Source organism: Ovis aries, chromosome 9 (assembly GCF_016772045.2).
Source record: "Ovis aries strain OAR_USU_Benz2616 breed Rambouillet chromosome 9, ARS-UI_Ramb_v3.0, whole genome shotgun sequence".
Lineage (NCBI taxonomy): Eukaryota > Metazoa > Chordata > Mammalia > Artiodactyla > Bovidae > Ovis > Ovis aries.
In genome coordinates this window covers 32,567,091-32,587,571 of record NC_056062.1, presented here as the reverse complement: position 1 = coordinate 32,587,571, position 20,481 = coordinate 32,567,091, and the positions used below count along the sequence as shown (strand labels likewise).

The window sequence follows — 20,481 nt, the reverse complement described above, 5'->3', positions numbered from 1 at the left end:
ACACTCATTAACCGCTGGACCACCAGGAAAGTCCCTGAATTTTTGATTGTTATGAATAATTCTGTGGTTTTATATGAAGGCTACTGGATTTAGGACATAAATTGTATTAAGGACATACTTATAAGTAAAGGGGCATCCTAAGTGTCTCAAATAAAATTTTATAGAGAATGTTAAAGCACATTTGAGAAAGTGTAACAGGAATTTGAGTGAAGGGTCAATGAGAATTATACTAACAACTTTTTTAAAGCCTGAAACGTCAAAGTTTTAAAAATTGAGTTGCAGAGGTATTTAAGAAATTACCTCAGACTTAATAAGTAACAGCACTTTCTTAAACCAAACATTTCCTAACTTTGTTCTAAGAGTTACATTCTGAGCTTCTTGTCTTGCTGATCTTTGATTCCTTGGGTGGAGGTGGTTGTATTTATAACAGATGCTAGGAGTATCTATGTCTGTGTCTAAATCCAGTAAGGATGCTCCAACTAGTAAGTCTGGGTCAAAATTAGAGGGAAAAATTCAAATTCAATTACATTATTTTATGGCATTTGAAACATGTACTTTTAGGAATTCAGCTGAATTGTACTGTCCTACCAAGAAAAACCTACGTTCTTTTGTTTGCAGGGACACTTGGGCAGGGACCACGTGCCAGCCCTGTGAGTCGGGAAGAAGAGGAACCAGGACCCCGGCCTGGGCCACCCATACCTATGCTCAACAAACCACGTTCCACAGTTGGGAAGGTGCCATCCTTCCTGCCCCAGCACTTGGGGGTGAGTCCGCACGCTCACCCTCCAGCTCCAGCTCTCGGAACTGGGTCTGGCAGAGCTCTCCAGGGAGATGCACTGTTCCTCCTCCACCTCACTGCCTGCACACCCTCTTCCCAGCTCTGCCAACAGGACAAACCCTGCTATCCCCGTGGCTCTTGGGGACCCCCCAGACCAAAAGGGACCAGAAATGCACCCTAATAAGCTTGGATCCTGCACAACAGAACCCCCATTGGGTTCATTTGACTCAAATTCCCTTAAAATCAAACATCATTTGCAGCCTTCAGTTCCACGTTGGTACTGAATTAAGAGTTCAGAAAAACATCATTAATGTATTACTTCAGGGGAAGTCAAAGGTGACACTGCTTGGATGACCTCAAATTCCACCCCCGACGCCCAATGTAATGCTGTTTAAGCACTCAATTCTGTCTGGACACTTTCCCAATGAATAGTGACTTTAAGTTATAAGAAGGCCAAACTCACACAGTGACACGTTTCAGGGATTACTTGTTATAGTCGTATTTCTGCCTGAGATTGCAGCCAATGGTGGTTTTATGAGAATGACTGCTAAAACCGAAATTTTTAAATATGATGAAACTTATTAGTGACTTATAGGAAGTAATTAACATCATGAATTTCCGTAAAAGCAGTGTTTATTAAAGCTTTTTTCTTAGTGAAAAGTGCCAGATAACCAAGTATTACTTATTCTATCACTTATTGAGGAAGAAATTTTACACATTAGAGCAAAGCAATACAAGTTAACATAGAACCCCATTGTTACCAGCCTCTTGTAGGCAAGTAAACAAGCCTGGAGGACTCAGCGGGGCCTGTCACCTCCTCAAAGGGAGGGATGGGAACACCCGCGTCTCCAGTACCCGACAGAGTCCAGCACAGACCAGGACTGAGACCGCAGTCTGCAGAGAAGAGTGCGTCCTGCTGTCTGTAGGGACACGCTACTCAGCCCTGGTGCTCCATGATACTCAGTCTCTGCCTCACACACTCAGATGGCCTAGGACGCTTCACTCAGTATCAACAGATGAATACACGGGCTTCCTAGGAACAGTGAAGCCACGTGAGAAAATTCTCATGGTGCCAAGCAATGACCTTGAAGCCCCTCCTCCTGCTGGCGGCAGGGCCAGGACCATGCTGCTCCTGGGCCTTCAGAGCAGACGCACAGTCTTCCCAGTTACTGTCAAGAAGTCGTCATCCGCCAGGGCGCGCAGCGCTTCTTCAAACATGTCCTTGGTGATTGCCTTCAGGGAAGAGCAAAGAGTTTACATCTGGAGCTGCCCTCCCCAGACACACAAGGAGCCCAAGTTCAGAAACCACTGGAGTCTCCTGCCTTCTGGGCGGCTGGACAGACATTTCATGCTCCAGCTCTTCCCCTAAAGGGCTTGATGCTAAGCACCACAGGCCTGGCGCCCCTGGTCTGTGTGAACCACTCAGCGGTCATGTGGGGCCAAGAAGGGGGTGTCAGGAAAGCAGGCAAGGGCTGGTCCCAACCAGCAGAGCCCCTGCCGTGAACCTGGCTTTCCTAATAACAGCCAAAAACTGCAAACACTAAATGTCCACCGACAGTTGAGTACATGATGGGGAAGGCATGAGACAGAGCAAACATGTCGCAGTGGATTCAGTGTCACAGAAAGAGCTAAGACTGTCACTGATTAAAAAAGAAACCACTGACTCTGCTCAAAACTACTCATCTACATCCACACAGAAGACTGAAAAAATTCTCAATGTGATCACTCACTATGGATGGGGACCGTACTTCTCTTATGTGTATCTACATTTATTACTCAAGCAGTAAATGAAGGGGGAAAGCTAGGGAAAAAAACTTTAAAGCAGCATCAAAGGAAAAGAAAACTATTAAACAAACAAAATGTCCATGTAAACACTTACTATGTCAGACTGTCCCCGAATATCTTCAAAGAGCTGCTGGTATTTCAGGGTTGGTGTCTTGCCCTTTGATAAAATAAGCTTTCTCAATGCTTCCGCTAACTCTTCTTTCCGCTTCCGAGAGGTAGCACTCATTCCTGAGTTAAGAGAAAGCAATGAAGATGTTTCTCCCATAATCAAGGGAACACCTTTCAAATCTCTAGTATTTCTTCTAAAATAATCTTTAGTCTTGTCACCAGACAAGGTAAGGGGATGGTGGCTGAATGCCAGAGTGAGGTCTGAATCCTGTCCCCAGTTTTATAAAAGCTCAGAGCCGCTACTGGCCACTGAGACACAGCCCAGCAGTCCACACAGGAGTCTGTGTCCACAGAGTCCCCCTTGTGGGGGCCTGAATCACTCGGTGCCTGGACGGCTGGGTGGGACAGAGCTGGGCCGAGTGTGCCAGCGTCTGCCTCCGCCCAGCCCCATCGCGTGTTCATGGGGGCTCTGACTCGAGATAGGGCAGCACCCACGTCGGGGGAAGGCTGACCTGTGGTGAGGATGGAGATGTCTACGATGCCTGTCCGCGGGTCGGTGGCCGACTGCTTCAGTGCCTCCCGGTGCAGGCGCTTGGCCTCCTCCACGTCAATGGCCTCCACCTTGTTTGAAAACCGCACTTTCGCGTGGGCTTCTGCCAAGCGGATCAGTGACTCCAGCTGCCGGGGGTACGCAGACACCATCCCTCGGCTACTGCCAACCTTCCTCATGTCCACGTAGGCCTGTAAGACAGGAGACAGGCTGACTCCTCACATGGTGACCGCAGGGAGGGAAGTCCTGAGGGGAACAAGAGCATGGTCTAGCCTTAGGCCTCCACCCTCATCTGGGGGAGAGGTGGCACCAGTGGGGGGATTGTGGCGCTGGGGAGGGAGCTGAGGACTTGGCCTGTTCACACCCTAGGAGGACCAAATAGCAGCAGGCCAAGGGGCGCTGACACAGAGCACACAAAGGGTAAACTGTGAACTCGTGTGGATGACCTGATTCTCAAGATGACCCAGAGGGAAAACTACGAATCACTTCTAACTGTCACTTGAGCATCTTCAGAACTGTCAGGATGGAAAGCCCACCAAAGCACTAGGAACCTTCCTAGTGTCACAACATCCATGCGTGTCACCAGGCACTGCTGCCCACTTAAAAGGTACTGAGAAGTGAACATAAAATACTTCAATTCTTTAGAAATGAGCAAATGCAGCTCAGAGACCAGAATTACAAAGTCACTAAGTATTAACAGCCTCACCGATATTTCAACTCAGGCATCCTGGTCTTAAATACACTGTGCTTACAAGAACTTTAAAAAGAGCACACAACTTGTAGAAATAATCCTTTTCCCTCTTCCACACGTGGAAAAGTCAGCTTTGCAACACAGGAAGGAAAACAGTTGTAGAAGACAGTGTTGTTCTTGACTAAAGACTGTTTCAGGGCTGAGCAGGGCCCAGCAGCACTTCGGGCCGCGGTACCTCGACGAGGGCCTGGCTGGCGTCCTGGCTGAGCCTTGGTGTCACGGTGCTGTGCGCGTAGGCGATGTAGTCCCTGAGCACCGCCATGTCCATGCCCTCCTCCTGTGCCTGCTCCTCACTCTGGTAGTACAGGGACACCAGGTGGTGAGCCAGGCGCCGGTCGTATGCCTCGTCCTGGGGGTCCAGCATGAGGAAGATCAAGTCAAACCTGAGGAGACACAGTGATGGTGCCCAGTCAGGACACCCACGCACCTGATGTGGACCTGCGGCCTCCGTGGGAGTGGCAGGCGCGCCCGGCCCAGGTGGTCCGAGGAGCTCAGGCCCCCGGGTCTCCTGCCCCAGCCCTCAGTCTGCCTGGGAATAAGTGTTGGGCGCTGAAGGTGAGTCAGAAGCAGGAGGCTCTGGAGGGAAACACTGCTGTGATTCTGAAGACTGGAGGAGGTGAGTGAAACACATTGAGCTGTGCTGGGGAAAAGGAACTATTTGTGTAAGAAGTGAAGGAACCAAATTCTAAAACCCATTTATGAAATACATCCATCCTTGAGAGGAAGCCTGGGTCACATCTCCCCTCCCACAAAGGCAGCTCTCAGACCCTTGTCTATTGCAGGAAGCTGCTCTCTGCACTTTGCTGATTGTCTACAGTGGCTATAGGACCAAGAGCAGCAAGAGGTGGGCTTCTGACAGAATGGAGCAGACAGGCCCCAACCGCTCCAAGAAACAAGCATCCGTCAAGGTGAGCAAGCGCGTGGTCCTCACCTCAGGACCCGTGACTAAGCAGACATGCAGACCACACCAGCATGAAGAGACGGCGACTGGCTGTGTTAACTCTGGTTATTTCCTTCTCACCCTCACCCTGAGCCTTCCACAGATGAGGAAAATGAAAGCATTTGTTTGATGAACATGTGCTATCATACCTTGATAAGAGTGTGTGGGGCAGCTGGATGTTTTCAATGGTGGTTTTTTTCGGATTCCACTGAGACTCAATCGGGTTTGCTGCTGCCAGGATGGAGGTGCGGGCGTTGAGCTGACAGATGATCCCAGCCTGCGGGAGGGACCGATAGCGTGGTCAGCAGCCTCACGCTGAGGCCAGCAGGAGCTCAGAGCCCCTGCCTCGGGTGGCCTTTGCCAGGAACCCCTGGCACCACAAGCACGGTACCTACAGCATCCACTGGGGAAGCCTAAGCTGAGTTTCACACCAAGGATGGAGGTGGGGGTAAACATTTGCTGTGACTACATCTTCTCAAAAACCAAATCCCTGGCATGAGATTTAGGACAAAAGTTCTGTGAACACCAGGCATTAGAGGTTAGTACCGCACAGAGGACCCAGGTCCTGTAGAGGACACTCAGATGGGCTGGGACCTGACAGCAGAGTGTTGGCCAGCCTCCCGAGCTGCAAGTCCAGACGCTGTGGTCCAGGCCCCATCCCCCACCCCCACGCAGACATCAGAGCGGGTGGGTGGCTGACCTTGGCGATGGACAGTGTCTGCTGCTCCATGACCTCGTGTAGCACGGAGCGCGTGCTTTCATTCATCTTGTCGAACTCGTCGATGCAGCAGATGCCATTGTCGCTCAGCACCAGGGCGCCGGTCTGCAACACCAGCTGCCGTGTCTCAGGGTCCTTCATGACGTAGGCAGTGAGGCCCACGGCACTGGAGCCCTTCCCGGACGTGTACTGGCCCCGCGGGACCAGGTTGTGCACGTACTGCAGCAGCTGGGACTTGCTGGTCCCTGGGTCCCCGCACAGCAGGATGTTGATCTCCGCGCGGAACTTGCCCCTCCCCGTGTGGCTGAAATCCTTTCTAGTCCCGCCGAAGAGCTGAAGCAAGATTCCCTGGATAGACGGACAGACAGGTCTCAGCACTCACCTGAGGTGGGTGGTGGAGAGGCAGGGGGCTGAGCAAATGGATGGTGAAGAGATCAGAGGACGAGAGCGGGTCAGAAGCCACACAGGGCCTGCCTGGAAACGGGTGAGCCGGGGGTGGAGATGAGGGTGCGGCCCCTGTTCCACCCGAGGCTCAGCCTTTCCCGGTGTTCACACCATCTGACCTTGAGCTTTCAGGCCTGGCCGTAAGCAAGAAGCCTTTCGAGGTCAGTTACCTTCTTTATGTCTTCATGCTCATAGATGCTTGGCGCCAGGGCAGATGCAAGCCTCTCATAGATGTCTGGCTTCCTGGAAAGCTCTTTGAGCAACTCCACACGTTTCTCAGAGAAAAGTTTCTGCTCTGCTTCTTCGTCAAGGCCATGCAGACGCTTTGAGTCAGTCTTCCGGTAGTGAATGACGTCAATGTGGGTTTTGTAGACAGACTTCACATTGCTCACTCTGGGGTTGATGCGAATGGGGACGGCTCGATAGATGCCTGAAGGCACGAAGGACACCCTCTCACCTGCCTGCTCTCAGTCCAGAGCAGGGGGAACAGGGCTCTGGGGGCTCTGAGCCCAGCCGAAAGGCTGACTGGGGAAACCCACCTCCACCCGGCGCCTGCCTGCTGCTGTGTTCAGTGTGAGACAGAGTTCTTATTTCTCTTTAAGGGAATGTACAGTTATTAATAATTTGACTAAAAATATTAAAATCCTGTTCCAAAAGCCTAAAAAGAAAGGAAATCCAAAAGGCTCACGTATTTAAAGTCGCTCACTAGTTATTTCGGACAACAAGACAACCTGCTGTCTGGGAAGGCACCACATTGGAGGTCAGAGGCTGGCACTGAAAACAGCAGCCCCAGGTCATCTGCCCCCAACCAGGTCAGAGGCCTGACGGTGGAGCCCCTCACCTGTGATGTGCACTCTGTCCCCAGGCTGGACCTTGTCCACGAGGTCATTGTGAGCAAAGAGGACGACCGTGTGCGGCGTCTGCCCCGCAGGCATGTCTTCGGGGGACTCCTGAAGCTTGATCTGGAAGGACAGGGAATGGACATCTCAGGACATCCAGATACCCGGCACCTCCACTGCCCCAGGGACGTTGCTCTGGAAGATGGCTATGCTCACCACAACACACTAGTCTCCAGCAACTCAGTCTCACCTCCATTCCGAGAGCATTGTTGAGTAAACACTCCCCCACATGGGGGTGGGATGGCCACATCAGGGTGGCAGTGGGTGAGCCTGCATCACCCTCTGCCTGCTTTTCTAATCCATTCTGGGCGGCACTCCATTCCAGGTCAACCCACTCAGGAAGCGCGGTTTTAGGGCCGCACGAGTGGACTGGTTACACTGGGCTTTGGAGGACCCAGCAGGGACAGAACAAGGACGGGGTTGTGGAGGGTGCACGCACCATCTGCTTGTCGGAGAACACAGAGCGGTTGTGGATGAGGGCCATGCTGTGGCTGGTGTGGCAGCGCTCGCACACGCAGGGCTCGGCGATGCGGCCACGGTCTATCTCCACGCGGGCCGTGTGGGCACACACTTGGCACTGGAAGAAGGCCTCCTGCATCTCTGGAATCAGCTGGGATGTCCTGATCACCATGCCACTGATGGCGATGAGCTGATCGATATCTGCAAGGCGGAGAGAAGGCGGCTTGTCCCAGCTGGGCGTGGGCCTCCCCAAGGTCTGGGTCTGCTGTCCAGCCCTGGAGGACCTTGCCGCAGGCCGCATGGGGATGCTGGAGTCACAGGAGACGCTGTGGCCAGAGCACCGACACTTCGCTGGGCACCCTCAGCTCTGGCCTGGGACGCCCCTCCTGTGTCCAGCCGGATTCCTCTCAATCCCTCAAGTCTACTGACCTGCACCAAGCTCAGCTGGCCCAAGGCTGCCTGGGGACGAGCGGACTTATGACGTGGCTGCAACAGCCCATGTGCTTGTGATAATGTTCTTTATAGCCATAACCATCACCCCACTATACATGTGGGGTTCAGACTTACCAGTCCCACTAATACCTGGGGCCCTGAAACAGCGTTTCCCCAAATAAAGAACAGAAGCTTCAGGTCTGGTTTCCAAACCTTCGGCTGCAAACCCTCCGATGGGGGCCCAGAGTGCGCCATCTCCCTGGGCTGAGACCCCTACACTGTTTTTCTGCCTCTTCTCTTTCTTCCCAAACCAGACATTCTCCTATGTATCAGGGAAGGGACCATATTTTATAGATCTGCTTTCTAAACTGATTCTGAGAAAGTGCCTACTTAGTAAAGTAACTAAAACTATCATCATTGGGTAAGTTTACCTTAAGATAGAAAACTGTCAAAAGTTATATCTTTTATATAATTTCATTTGTTATTAATAAAAATAGGTATGGTGACCTACAAGCATATGGCACAACAGAGCCTGCTCCCGGTTTCTGTTAACTCACACTCCACCGTCACTGTTACCAATTCCTTTAAGGTTCCTTGGTAAAGTGACTCTCACGTAAGGTATTTTCCTGCTGTTAAAAACATTACCTTCTATATGTCAAGAGTATCTCAATAAAGCTGGGAGAAAGACAGTACCTTCTGGATTCAGGTTCCTCATATTCTTAGTCTTCAAGGCGTTGAATGGTCTCACTTGAATCTGATGCTCTAAGATTGAGTCAGGGTAGCGGTCAAAGAAGATCTCATTGACTGCCATGTCAAAAGTTGGGATGACTTCCTAAAAAACAAATGTAGGATGCCAAGCTATGCTTGTATTTTTAGCTTAGGATTAAATAAAGCAACTGACATTAGCAAGGCATAAAAACAAAAGAACATGGGATAATCCAGAAGCATTATCCTAGAAATCACACATGTGCAGTTCACAAACCCTTGGGCATGCTGGAATCTCACACATCAGCACTTTCTCACTTAAAGAGGCGAGTCTACAGTAGTTCCTTCATGCTGTGCTGGCATGATTGTAGGCTTTTAATTAGTAACACAAGCCTATACTTTCATGTCTTTTCCTCCATATCAAAATGATAGCAAGGTAGGTAAAACTATAATTCTTACTCAAATTTGTTAACACCTGTTCTCTGTTCTGTAGATGAGGAAATGCTGCTCGGAAGCTGAGGAACTGAGTCAAGGTTACACAGCAATTCAGCAAAATCAAGATTTAATAACAAGTCTGCTTGCCTCCAAAGCCTACAGCTATTAATAGGATCAGTATAGCTGATGCTTTGTTGATAAAGCCTGGCCTTAAGCCCAGAGAAGACTGTAGTATGGTTAACACACCCTGTTAAGACATGGCAGGCGTGTGACCGTTTGACCATTTTCATTCAAGATATTTCATATCAGCAAACCCAACACACTATTGTGAGTCACTATTACCTTATGCATATACTAAGAAACACTGCCAATCAAACTATGACATGCCAGCAAAAGTAACACGTATCTTGATTTTCAATGTTAATATGTAAAAAACAAAGTGTTCAACTTAAAAAAGAAAGAACATGATTTAAGGAATTTGGGGGGAAATTCCCTGGCGGTCCAGTCATTTGGACTCCAAATCCCAAGCCATGAGGCATGGCCAAAAGAAAAAAGAGAAAAAGGAAAAAAAAGGCTCTTTGAAGCATACTCTATTTATAAAAAATTTTTTTTTTAAAATTCTCATTGCCTTTTTTATTTGGATAATTGTAGATCCACATGCAGGTGTAAGAAACATAAAGATCTGACTCTGCCCAGTTTCCATTAATGATAACATTTTGTAAATAGTCTAATATCACAAGCAGATATTAACTTGGTACAATTCACTTATATTCAGATTTCCCAGTTTTACGTGTATTCACCCTTGTATATATATGTGTGTATATTAAGTTCTATCAATTCTATCACCTGCATAGGTTCATGAATCTGTCACCATAGTTAAGGTACTGAATAGTCCTTCAAAGCCACCAAGATCCCTATATTGTCCCTTTGTCACCATACCGAGCTCCCCCTCCCCTATTCCTTCTCTGTAACCCCAAGCAACTACTCATATGTCCATCTCTATAATTCTGTTATCTCAAATGTTATGTAAGTGGGAACCGTTATTAACATCACCTTTTAGATGTGTATGTAACCTTTTGGAATTGCTCCCGTGGGATCCATCCAAGTCACAGTATGTTTTACCTCTGAGGCATGTTCCAGACTGGCTATACCACAGCTGTTTGCCCACAACTGACCTGAAGGACATTGGGGCTGATTCCAGCTATGAACATCTGTGTATAGGTTTTATGTGAACATGAGCTTTTGCTCCTCTGTGATAAATTTCCAGATATGCGATTGCTGTGTCATATAATGGTTATATGTTCACTACTTTTTTCTAATTGGGGTATAATTACTTTACAGCATTGTGTTAATTTCTACTGTACAACGTGAATCAGCCGTAAGTGTCCACACACACCTTCCTCACGACTATGCTCTCAATTTGTCCCATCTTCTCATCCCCTATAGTGTCCACACACACATACACCGGCACTCTGCAGGCATATTCTGTTACTGAGAAGACTGCTATCCAGGAACCCTGCAGGTGTTCTAGATATTTATTGTAGTCCGCCAAGGTCAAAGCCAAATTCTTACCTGTGGGTAACAGATGAGCTGTCTGTAGAGGTTTGTATCAAATGATTTTATGTGTTCACAGTTTACGTTTAAAAACGGCTCTCCAGTAACATTAATCTATAGAATAGAACAAACAAGTTATATTCTGTTAATTGTTTTAAAACAGTTAATTGAATTTTTAGGTAAGCATATTTCATTACCTCTCCAAGTCGCTGCATGTACAGAGGTTCAGTAATGTCTATGCCAACATTTTCTTCTTCTTTAGCCAGAGGATCAATGAAACGCTGAAGAAATCTCTAAACATAGAGAAAGATTAAGCAGCTACTCAAGTTATGGGCACTAGGGTGCATGTATCTTTTCAAGTGCTCATCAATAAACAATTGGCTTAAGAAGATGTGATGGGACTTCCCTGGTGCTCCAGTGGTTAAGAATTCACCTGCCAATGCAGAGAACATGAGATCCACCCTTGGGAAGAGCCCACACGCCTCAAGGCAACTAAGTCCCACAACCACTGAAGCTCACAAAACCTAGGGCCCATGTTCTGCAACAAGAGAAGCCACAGTAGTGAGAAGGCTATGTACCACAACTAGACATAGTTCCTGCTCACTGCAATGAAAAGCCCCAGTGTGGCAACAAAAACCAGGCACATACACACACAAAGTGACATATATGTGTTTATATAAGATGGAATACTACTCAGCCATAAAACAATCGGCCACTTGCAGCAACACAGATAGGTGCAGACAATATTGTACTTAATGAAGTAAATTAGAAAAAGACAAGTACTATGTATCACTATCACTTATGTATGTAATCTAAAAAATAACACAAATGAGTCTACATACAAAACAGAAACAGACTCACACAGAAAAGAAATGTGTGGTTACCAAAGAGGAGGGGGAGAGGGGAAGGGAGGGATAAATTAGCAGTATGGGGTTAACAAACACAAACTACCTGATGTAAAATAGAAAAGCAACAAGGATCTACTATAGCACAAGAAACTATGTTCAATATCTTATTAGTTACCTATAATTAAATATAATCAGAAAGAAAATTTATTAGGGCAACTGAATTACTTTGCTGTATACCTGAAACACAATACTGTAAGCCAACTCGACTACACAAAAATAATAGTAGCGTCAGAATTTGAAAACAAGCACGTTTTTTTTCCTAAAAACTGTATCTATGATTCTCACCCACATAAGCATCTGTGCCTAAACACTGGGGCACTTGGACATAGGTCATGCACACTTGCTCCCACATTTCGAAGCTTGGAGGAATGACACCTCACCTGAAAGTTTTCTTTGCACGTTGCCACGTTTACATCTGTTCCCCAAATCACGAGTTTTTGGCCCAAAGACTGCTCGCTCGCCACTGTATCTTCTGCGGCCGGCTGCACAGGAAAAGCCGACGGGAGCGGGTTCGGGGGACCGCCCGCATCGCGCACCCCACCGCGCCCCGACCGGCCCTGGACTCACCCCGTCCGAGTGCAGGTCCACCTGCAGTCCCTTTCGGGCCGAGCCCAGGTCGGGTCTCTGCCGCAAGGGAGTGCCGCGCACGCCGCTCCTCGGGGTGCCCTCCACCCGCGAGCTGGGGGTGCCGTAGGTCAGCGGCGAGCTCAGGTCCAGGTCCAGGGGGACCGCTGGGGATCGCATCCACACGGGTGAGCCGGGGCGGGGGCGTCCACCCCCCCCCCGGGTCCCACCCCCGACTCCCCACCGGGCAGCGCACCTGCGGGCGGTGCGCGGGACGGGGTGCGGGGCTCGGCGCCAGGCGACGAGGGCAGCGGCTGCGGCTCTCCGGACGACAAGGGGTCCTGGCCTGCGGGGGTGGAGGGCACCGCGGCGTCGGCGCGGGCGGCACCGGGCCTGCACGGGGGCTGACCCGGCACCGCCCGCCCTCCCCGGGGACTCCGCGGGGCACCGCAGGGACCAGACACTCACGTGGCTGAGCTGAGGCGGCCCGCCGGGAGCCGCGGCGGCTCGGGGTAGATGCAGGAGACGACATGGCGGGCTGCGCAACAGGGACGCGGGTTCGCGTGGACGCTCCCTATAGACCCCCGTCCCTCTTCCCTCGCTCCTGTCTTCCCTCCTCTCAACTCTTACACCCCCTCGCCGCCCCCGGCCGACCACAACCAACCCGCCGGACCCGCCCGGGCCCACCTAAGTTGCGCGTTTCAGCTCCGCTTTAGCAGTACGCAGATTTCCCGCCGGCGGCACTGTTGGCTCCGCCCCCAGCGGCGGCCCGCCAATCGCGACAGCGTCCTCGCGCGGCCCCCGACCTCGGAAGGCACCACTGGGCAGTGATAGGGGGAACTGGACGGCCTCAGCCCGCGCCCCGCAGGACACCTACGCACAACTGGCTCGGCGCTCCCCTTCTAGAATGGTCTTGACCGCCATCGCAGCGCGATTTCGCGGGAAATCTGTGGCGGCTGCATTCCCGGCCGGCCTCCACGGCGGGGGTCGTCCCTGTGTCCCTTGGGATTCCAGACGACCGCCCTTACCCCGACCCCCGTTACCAAGGACTAGCGGTGGCCCCTGACCCGAGCCCTAGCCTGTCTCTGTCTGCCTCGGGCACTTGGTCACCTCCAACTCCCCCCTTGTTCTCCACATCTATTTCCGGAGGTCGAGCGGTTGGGTTCCTGACTCTCCCGAAGTTTGAATGCATTGTGCTTTGTGTATCTTAACTTAGGATGTCTAAGCCGCCGGTCCTACAGGGCAGGCCATCTCCTCGAGGATCTCCATCAGGGACCCGTCGCCCGCATGGAGTCCGGAGCACTACAGGGCCGAGGCTGGGTGTGCTCAGGGCTCATGGATTCCCCTCCCCGGCCCACTAAGGCCCCATTCGGCCCAGCACCTCGCCCCCTAGTCCTAGAGGCTGGTCCGGGCCCAGGCAGTTGTGCGCACGCGCCGGAAAATCCTCCCATCCCCGCCCTTTCCCGCCCAGCGGCACTTCCGGTCCCGGCAGGGAGAGTGGTGTTCGCAGCTGGAGGTTATGGCTGATTCGGGATCCTGCGTGCGGGGCTCCCTACTGCAGCTACAGGAGTCCCTGTCCGCTGCCGATCGCTGCGGCGCGGCGGTGGCCAGTGGTCAGCTGCTGCGGGGCCTGGGGCAGGAGTGCGTGCTGAGCTCTGGCCCCGCGCTGCTGGGTGGGTACAGCTCCGGGCTCCGGACGGCCGGTGCCCGGCAGCCCGTTCGAGTCCGAGTGGGCACCCGGGGTGGTGCTTGAACGGGTCCGTGGGAATTTGTGATCTGTGTAAAATTGTTTGTCAACTTCCTCTGTTCTTAACGCCAGAGGAAAGGTATTTCAAAGCCTGAGGTGGTGGAAATGCTCTGAATTTGGCATCACTGCTAACCACGGTGGGGAGCCACGATGAGAGGAAAGTTTTATGTTCTTCCACCTCATTGTCGCCTCAACCCACCAGCACCTTTTCCAAACCCCAGTTTTGCTGTTCCTTTTGAGAAACGAGTCATGCTCTTAACTTTTGACTTATGCCTGGGTAAGAACTTGACCCTTTGCAGCAGAAGTGCCTCTTAGCATTTTTAATGTGTCATTGCGTGAAAACTTCAGTTACACCCCCTTTTAAAAACACAAATATGCAGACTTCATGATGCGTCCTCTTAATTAGAGGATGAGATTTTCTTCCGAAAACGTCATTGTTAATAAAGAGGGGGAAATAAAGCCTTAAAGAGATTGCTGTGTAGTGCTTACAGACTGCCAGGTTGTATTCATGAGGACAGCATCACTGTGTAAATGCTTTCCAATCTGTTCAGTTTTGTTCCTTTAGTAACCTTGTCGTAAAGCAGTTCGAGGTTCACTCTATCCAGGATGTATCCTTTCACTTGAGGGATTGTAGGGCTGTGTACTAATTTCCTATTGGTCCTGAAATACACCACAAACTTAGTTTTTACAACAGCTCAGGTTTGTCGGTTACTGGTCTGTGGTTGGAAGCCAGCAGGGATCTATCTCATCAAGCTAAAACCGAGGCAGCAGGCAGGGCCACTCCTTTTTTGAAGCCCCTGGGGGAGAGTTAATTTCCTTTTCATTCAGGTTGTTAGCAGAATTCAGTTCCTTGCAGTTGTAGCACTGAGGTTCCTTTCTTCTGGCATTCCTTGTTTCCAGAAGACACCTACATTTCTTAGATCACGCTGCCCCCCTCCCCGCTTCCTCAAGCAGCAGTGTCAAGTAAGACGCCTGGAACCTGTCCTGCTTGCCTGCCTTCCCATCTCCTTCTCCCCCTTCCACTTGTGAGGGCCCTTGTGACTGCATTGGGCCCCCTTGATAACCCAGAAGTGAAGTGAAGTTCTCTCAGTTGTAACCAACTCTTTGAGACCCCATACAGTCCATGGAATTCTCCAGGCCAGAATACTGGAATGGGTAGCCTTTCCCTTCTCCAGGGGGTCTTCCCAACCTGTGGATGGAACCCAGGTCTCCCGCATTGCAGGCAGATTGTTTACCAGCTGAGCCACAAGGGAAGCCCTGATGACCCAGGGCACTCCCCAGTTTAAAGTCAGATGATTGGCAGCCTTAATTCTATTTGCAACCTAATTTTCATTTGCTGTGTAAAGTTAGCACATTCACAGGTGTGACGCTAGGCATCAGGGTTCTGGCCTCTGGGGCCATTATTCTGACATCACTGTGGAACATTGTCTAGAATTTCCCGTTTTCCGTGTCAAGGCAGACTTAGGCTTGTGTTTTGTCACTTATGAGGCTGAATTGAAAAACAAGCATCACCTTTAGTGTGCGTTTATGGAGAATCTTGGCAACTCTCTTACTTTTTTTTTTTTTTTTTTTCCAGCATTACACACTTCCTTAGTTTTTTCCAAAGATTTTGGTTTGCTTGTATTTGTTCGGAAATCACTTAGCATTGATGAAGTAAGTTGACCATTTCATTTTGCTCTTCTAGTGTATGTCTCTTCATGTTGAGGTGACTTTTTTTTAGCCCATGTTTCCGTAATGTTTATTTCTTTTATTATAGTTTCGTGATTGTAGAGAAGAAGCCCTAAAGTTTTTATGTGTTTTCTTAGAAAAAATTGGCCAGAAGATCACACCTTATTCTCTAGATATTAAGGTAAGAAGGAAAAAACCTCTTTATATATCAGCATCTCTTAACTTACATGGAAAGTTACATGGTAACTTGTAACTTAACATGGTTAAGCTTAATTTTATTTCTGCCTTTCTTGTTGAGGAGTTTACTTATTTTTGCTTGATTGTATTAGAAATTAAGTGGCTAATTTTTTAAAAAATTTAACAAGCTGAGGCCCTTGTGGAAAACTATTAAATGTAGTATGTCAAGTATTGGTATTTCTTCTCCCAGGTGTAGATTTAGCTATTAAGTCTTAGTTATAAGAAGATCTTGTTGATGATTTTGATGTCTCCTTTTAAATCCTAGAATACTTGTACCAGTGTTTACACAAAAGATAAAGCTGCTAAATGTAGAATTCCAGCCCTAGAACTTCTTATTAAGGTAATTAAAAAAATATTTCTAAGTGCGTGTATTTTATGGTACACATATAACTTGAACTGAAAGCGAGAGTTGTGGGTGAGGGATGCTGAGGACTCCCATTGGTGTGAGAAGGTGTCTGTTTCCAGCCATCACCCAGCAGCACCTTGGTGTTCTCCCCTCACACCGCTCTGGGGAGCAGAGGAAGAATTTGGTCTGTGAGGGGCAAGAAGTGAGAAGTGAAAGTTGTTCAGTCCTGTTGGAGTCTGCGACCCAATAGACTATACAGTCCACGGAATTCTCCAGGCCAGAATACTGGAGTGGGTAGTCTTTCCCTTCTCCAGGTGATCTTCCCAACCCAGGGATCAAACCCAGGTCTCCCACATTACAGGCGGATTCTTTACCAACTGAGCTGTAAGGGAAGCCCTTACTCTGAAAACCTAACGCTGCTGAGACTTGCCCAGATTCACCTCATTTTGTCCTTGAATGTTTTCTTGAAACCTTACACTCACACTGTGAAGGGTCTGTGTGTTGTGTGTATGTGGTCATTGGGCTCACTCTCACCTGGGTATCTGCTTAGATGCGTATCTTTTTTTTTTGTAGAATTTCTCTGGGTTTTGTTGGTCCTTAAGTGCCTCTGAGAGAAAGGGTCTAGTCACAGGATAATTTTCTTGGGAAGGTGAAATTACGTCTACATCCCTTTCCACTTGGTCTCCCCTGTTTTTCCACCACCCACCTCAGCCCCTCATCCCCCATAACCTAGCTTGATGCCGAGCATGAGTGCCTGGAGACCATGGCTGTGGAACATGGCTGTGTGCGAACAGGTGCAATAGATGGAAGCCTTCCGTTGCTTCCTCCTAGACTCTGCTAACTCGTGTTCGTTCTCTCAGTTACTTCAGACTTTGAGGAGTTCTAGACTCATGGATGAATTAAGAGTTGGAGAGTTATTTACCAAATTCTATGGAGAACTTGCATTGAAAGCAAAAATACCAGATACAGGTAAGACGTATTTAAATGTGTCTTTAAAATGTTTTAGCAAATTTAACAAGTTTTTAGTGTAAAACTTGGATTTTTTCTGCCAAGGTGTTTATATTTTACAGATGAACTTTGTAAACTTCTGTTGGAGCGTTGTTGCTTTACGACAATGTGTTAGTTTCTACTGCACGAAAAAATGAGTCAGTTCTCTCTTTTTTTGGATTTCCTCCCCGCTTAATACAGATGAATTCTTTTTGCTGAAAAGAAACCAAAATGGAAACAAATAATGTGTTAAATGTGCTTATAAAAATTTTAATCTATACAAAATGATTTCTTCAAATAGAAAACTCACATGTCAAATGTAATTTAGCTTATAATAATACATTCACATAAAACATATCAGGAAAGATTCAGTACATAAAACTAGATAGTTTGTGTGGCTTATTGTTAAATTATTTCGAAGTGAAATCCTCTCCTTTTATTTGGGGATTTTTGCTTAATTTATTTAATTTTAGGCCTTAATTTGTCTAAAATTTATTTTTCAGTTTTAGAAAAAGTATATGAGCTCCTAGGAGTATTAGGTGAAGTTCATCCTAGCGAGATGATAAATAATTCGGATAAACTCTTCCGGGCTTTTCTGGGTGAACTTAAGTCCCAGGTATGATAAACTTTATAATCTATTCTGCTTCCTTGTATCTGGTGGGCTTTTCTCTTTTTATGGTACCTTGTTAAACTCTCCTTTCAGATGACATCGACAGTGAGAGAACCCAAACTTGCGGTGCTGGCGGGGTGTCTGAAGGGACTGGCGTCACTTATGTGTAACTTCACCAAGTCCATGGAGGAAGGTATCGCTTGACGGCACTTGAGTTTCTTTCTTTATGGAAGAACTACTAGTCTGAAATGAATTCCTGTGTGATTTTTGAATTTTGTGCCAGTTGTGGATTCACATGCAGTTGTGAGAGGCAATGCAGAGATCCACGTGTGTCCTTCACCTGGCACCTCCCGGTGACGCCTGTCATGACGTAGTGCAGCCTGATGAACCTTCGGGTCTTGCTTGGTTCCAGTTGCTTCCCATGCACCCACTTGGGTGTTGAATTTAGTTCTGTGCTGCTTTATCGCATGTGGGCTAGTGTGTGCCCATGACCGTCGAGGCCCTGGCAGCCTGCCGCGGGAGCAGCCTCCCTCCTGTCCTTCTGTAGCCACATCTCCCTCCCCTCCGCTCCCCTCCCCTCCCCTCCCCTCCCCTCCCCTCTCTTCCCCTACTCTCTTCTCCCTTCCCCTCCCCTCTCCTCCCCTCCTCTCCTCCCACAGCCACTGCTCACTCTCCCATCTTGAGCTTTGTCCTTTCACGTTTGTGTAAACAGACTCATAGCAGGTCCTGGCTGCCTTATTTCATGGTGCTTAAGGTCTTCAAGGTACACCCCTGTTGTAACAGAATCCCGCTGTATGAATATAGTACACGTATATCTATTGGGCCATCAGTGAGTACTTGGGTTGCTTCTGCTTCTTTGACTGTTGTGAATGATGCTGCTGGACATGGGTGTGTGAACACCTGGAGTCCCCGCATTCCCTTAGAGCATCCCCAGGAGTGGGCTTGCCGGCCCACGTGGTGGTTCTGTAATTTCCAGGGGCTGCACTAATTCCTGTTCCCACCATCAGGGCACAGTCTCTTCATGTCCTCAGGGTACTTGTTTTCTGTTGTTTGATTGTAGCCTTCCTAGTGAGTGTGAGGTGGTTTCTCACTGCATCTCCCCTATGGCTCTTGGCGTTGAGTGTATTCACAAGTGCCTCTTGCCCACTTGGGTGTCATCTTGGTTGAAATGTCTATTCAGGTTCTCTGCCCATTTGAAAAATTATATCATTTGACATTTTGTTACTGAGTTGTATGAGTTATTTACGTATTCTGCATATCAGTTCCTTATGGGATCATAATTTGCAAACATTTTCTCCCATTCCCTTGGTTGTCTTTTCACTCTATTGATTGTGCCATTTGATGTGCAAAGGGTCTTCATTTTGATAAGTTCAGTTTTTCTCCTTTGGTTGCTTTTCTCCTTTGGTTCTCCTTTGGTTGCTTGTGATTTTAGTGCCACATCCATGAAATCATCACCAAGTCACTGAATCGTTGTGTCTTTGTAGAAAGCCAGTTGGGCATTAGCTGGTTGGCTCATCACTTGTGGGGGTGGATCTTGGTTCTCTGTTGCCCTGCCCACACCACACTGTCTGTATGATATAATTATATAGTAAGCTTTAAATGTCCTGTGTAGTTCTCACATTTTATTCTTTAAAAATCGTTTGGGTATTATAAGGTCTGTGCCTTTCCATGTAAATCTTAGAATGAATTGGTCTGTGTCGACGAAGTCTTGCTTGGATATTTGTGGTCTTTGTGCTAAACCTGTGGATCAGTTGGAGGAGAGTTGATGCCTTAACCATGTTGAGTTTTCTAGCCCATGAGCACAGCGCACCTCTTCATTTAGTTGAGTTGGGTCCTCTTTGATTTCTTCCATTAGCATTTTGTAATTCTTGTGCCGCAGATCCTTGCCTGTTGGTTTTAAACTCTGTTTAATACAATTTTCTTTTTAACTGTCAGTAGTGTTCTTCTATAGTATCTCAAATTTAAGCTTAGAGGATAATCTAGCTGTGAGAGCATTATAATGAATTCATTTGTTTTTAAAGGACAAATCAAACTTTTAAATTCCAGAAAATTCTTTAAAGAACTTGTTTGCTGTTGCTTACCATTTTTGTTCAGATAATTGTCAGATTTTTCTACCTCCTGCATGTGTTTGTTTTTATTGAATTGCAGCTTAAGAAATTGCCAGATCTGATCATTTCAACCTGAGGAAGCAGCGGTTTCTAACGTATCAACCAGGTGTTCCCAGTCTTTGCTGCCTCTGAGTAGAGAAGCTGGCCGAGCTGCTGCTGCTTCCCCTCCTTGGTCTCTCTCTCCGGCTCCCTGTCCATGGTGCATCCCGCCCTCTCAGCTCCCTGCTCAGGGATCTCCTGTTTTCTGAAGCCTCTGTGCTTCCTCGTGTGAGCCGCTTTCTTGGGCTTCTGTAGTCCTCTCTGTTACAGCACTTTCTGCGACATGTTTTTCGTCTCCTAGACTGTCTATTTTGTCACTTGACCTCGGTGGCAGGTGACGTTGCTTATTTCTGTTTGTCTTTGCTTGGCGTGTTAACTGACATTCGGTGAACAAGAAAATTAATAGTACTTATTGCTCATTAACCATGTGCTAAGGATTATCCTGTTCATGTTGCAAGGGAAATTCCTGTGACAACTCACTAAAGCAGGTGATAATATGTTTGTTTCCTGGATTAGAACACTGGACTGAGGTGGACAGAATAATGGCTTCCAAAGATGTGCCATAGGTCTGAGTCAGAGGGGAATCAGGTGTGGATGGGACGTTGAGACGAGGCTGTCCAGGTAAACCCAGTGTGATCACAGGGACACTTGACTGTGAACGAGGGTCAGGGTCAGGGTGCTGTGACGGGAGAAGCTAGCTATGAGGATG

The 20,481-nt window shown here is 48.4% G+C and overlaps 2 protein-coding genes across 2 annotated transcripts in view; one reads left to right on the top strand and one right to left on the bottom strand.

The window, feature by feature from the left end:
- Positions 1-1,393: 1,393 nt before the first annotated feature.
- Positions 1,394-12,752, bottom strand: MCM4 (minichromosome maintenance complex component 4). The gene is made up of 17 exons (XM_027972936.3): positions 12,718-12,752; positions 12,499-12,568; positions 12,287-12,376; positions 12,034-12,197; positions 11,847-11,948; positions 10,756-10,851; positions 10,577-10,672; positions 8,558-8,696; positions 7,413-7,633; positions 6,916-7,036; positions 6,245-6,504; positions 5,613-5,978; positions 5,062-5,189; positions 4,148-4,355; positions 3,184-3,412; positions 2,658-2,791; positions 1,394-2,011 (listed from the first exon to the last, which is right to left on the bottom strand). The coding sequence occupies exons 2-17, from the start codon at positions 12,560-12,562 to the stop codon at positions 1,919-1,921; spliced, it is 2,511 nt and encodes an 836-aa protein (XP_027828737.1). The 5' UTR covers positions 12,563-12,568; positions 12,718-12,752; the 3' UTR covers positions 1,394-1,918.
- A 753-nt stretch (positions 12,753-13,505) lies between these two features.
- The window catches only part of PRKDC (protein kinase, DNA-activated, catalytic subunit), a 133,830-nt gene continuing 126,854 nt past the window's right edge, over positions 13,506-20,481 (top strand). Inside the window, exons 1-7 of the mRNA XM_042254176.2 lie at positions 13,506-13,703; positions 15,354-15,430; positions 15,534-15,626; positions 15,948-16,022; positions 16,889-16,997; positions 17,519-17,631; positions 17,719-17,818. Of these exons, the coding sequence (XP_042110110.1) occupies positions 13,550-13,703; positions 15,354-15,430; positions 15,534-15,626; positions 15,948-16,022; positions 16,889-16,997; positions 17,519-17,631; positions 17,719-17,818 (721 nt within the window). The 5' untranslated portion in view covers positions 13,506-13,549. The remainder of the gene's footprint in view (positions 13,704-15,353; positions 15,431-15,533; positions 15,627-15,947; positions 16,023-16,888; positions 16,998-17,518; positions 17,632-17,718; positions 17,819-20,481) is intronic.

Coding starts and splice junctions, on each gene's coding strand:
- MCM4 (XM_027972936.3), bottom strand. CDS start 12,562: ATGTCGTCTCCTGCATCTACCCCGAGCCGCCGCGGCTCCCGGCGGGCC. Junction 12,198..12,286: donor GTCCCGCGCACCGCCCGCAG/GTGCGCTGCCCG, acceptor TGCGATCCCCAG/CGGTCCCCCTGGACCTGGAC. Junction 6,505..6,915: donor GGACAGAGTGCACATCACAG/GTGAGGGGCTCC, acceptor TCGTGCCTTCAG/GCATCTATCGAGCCGTCCCC.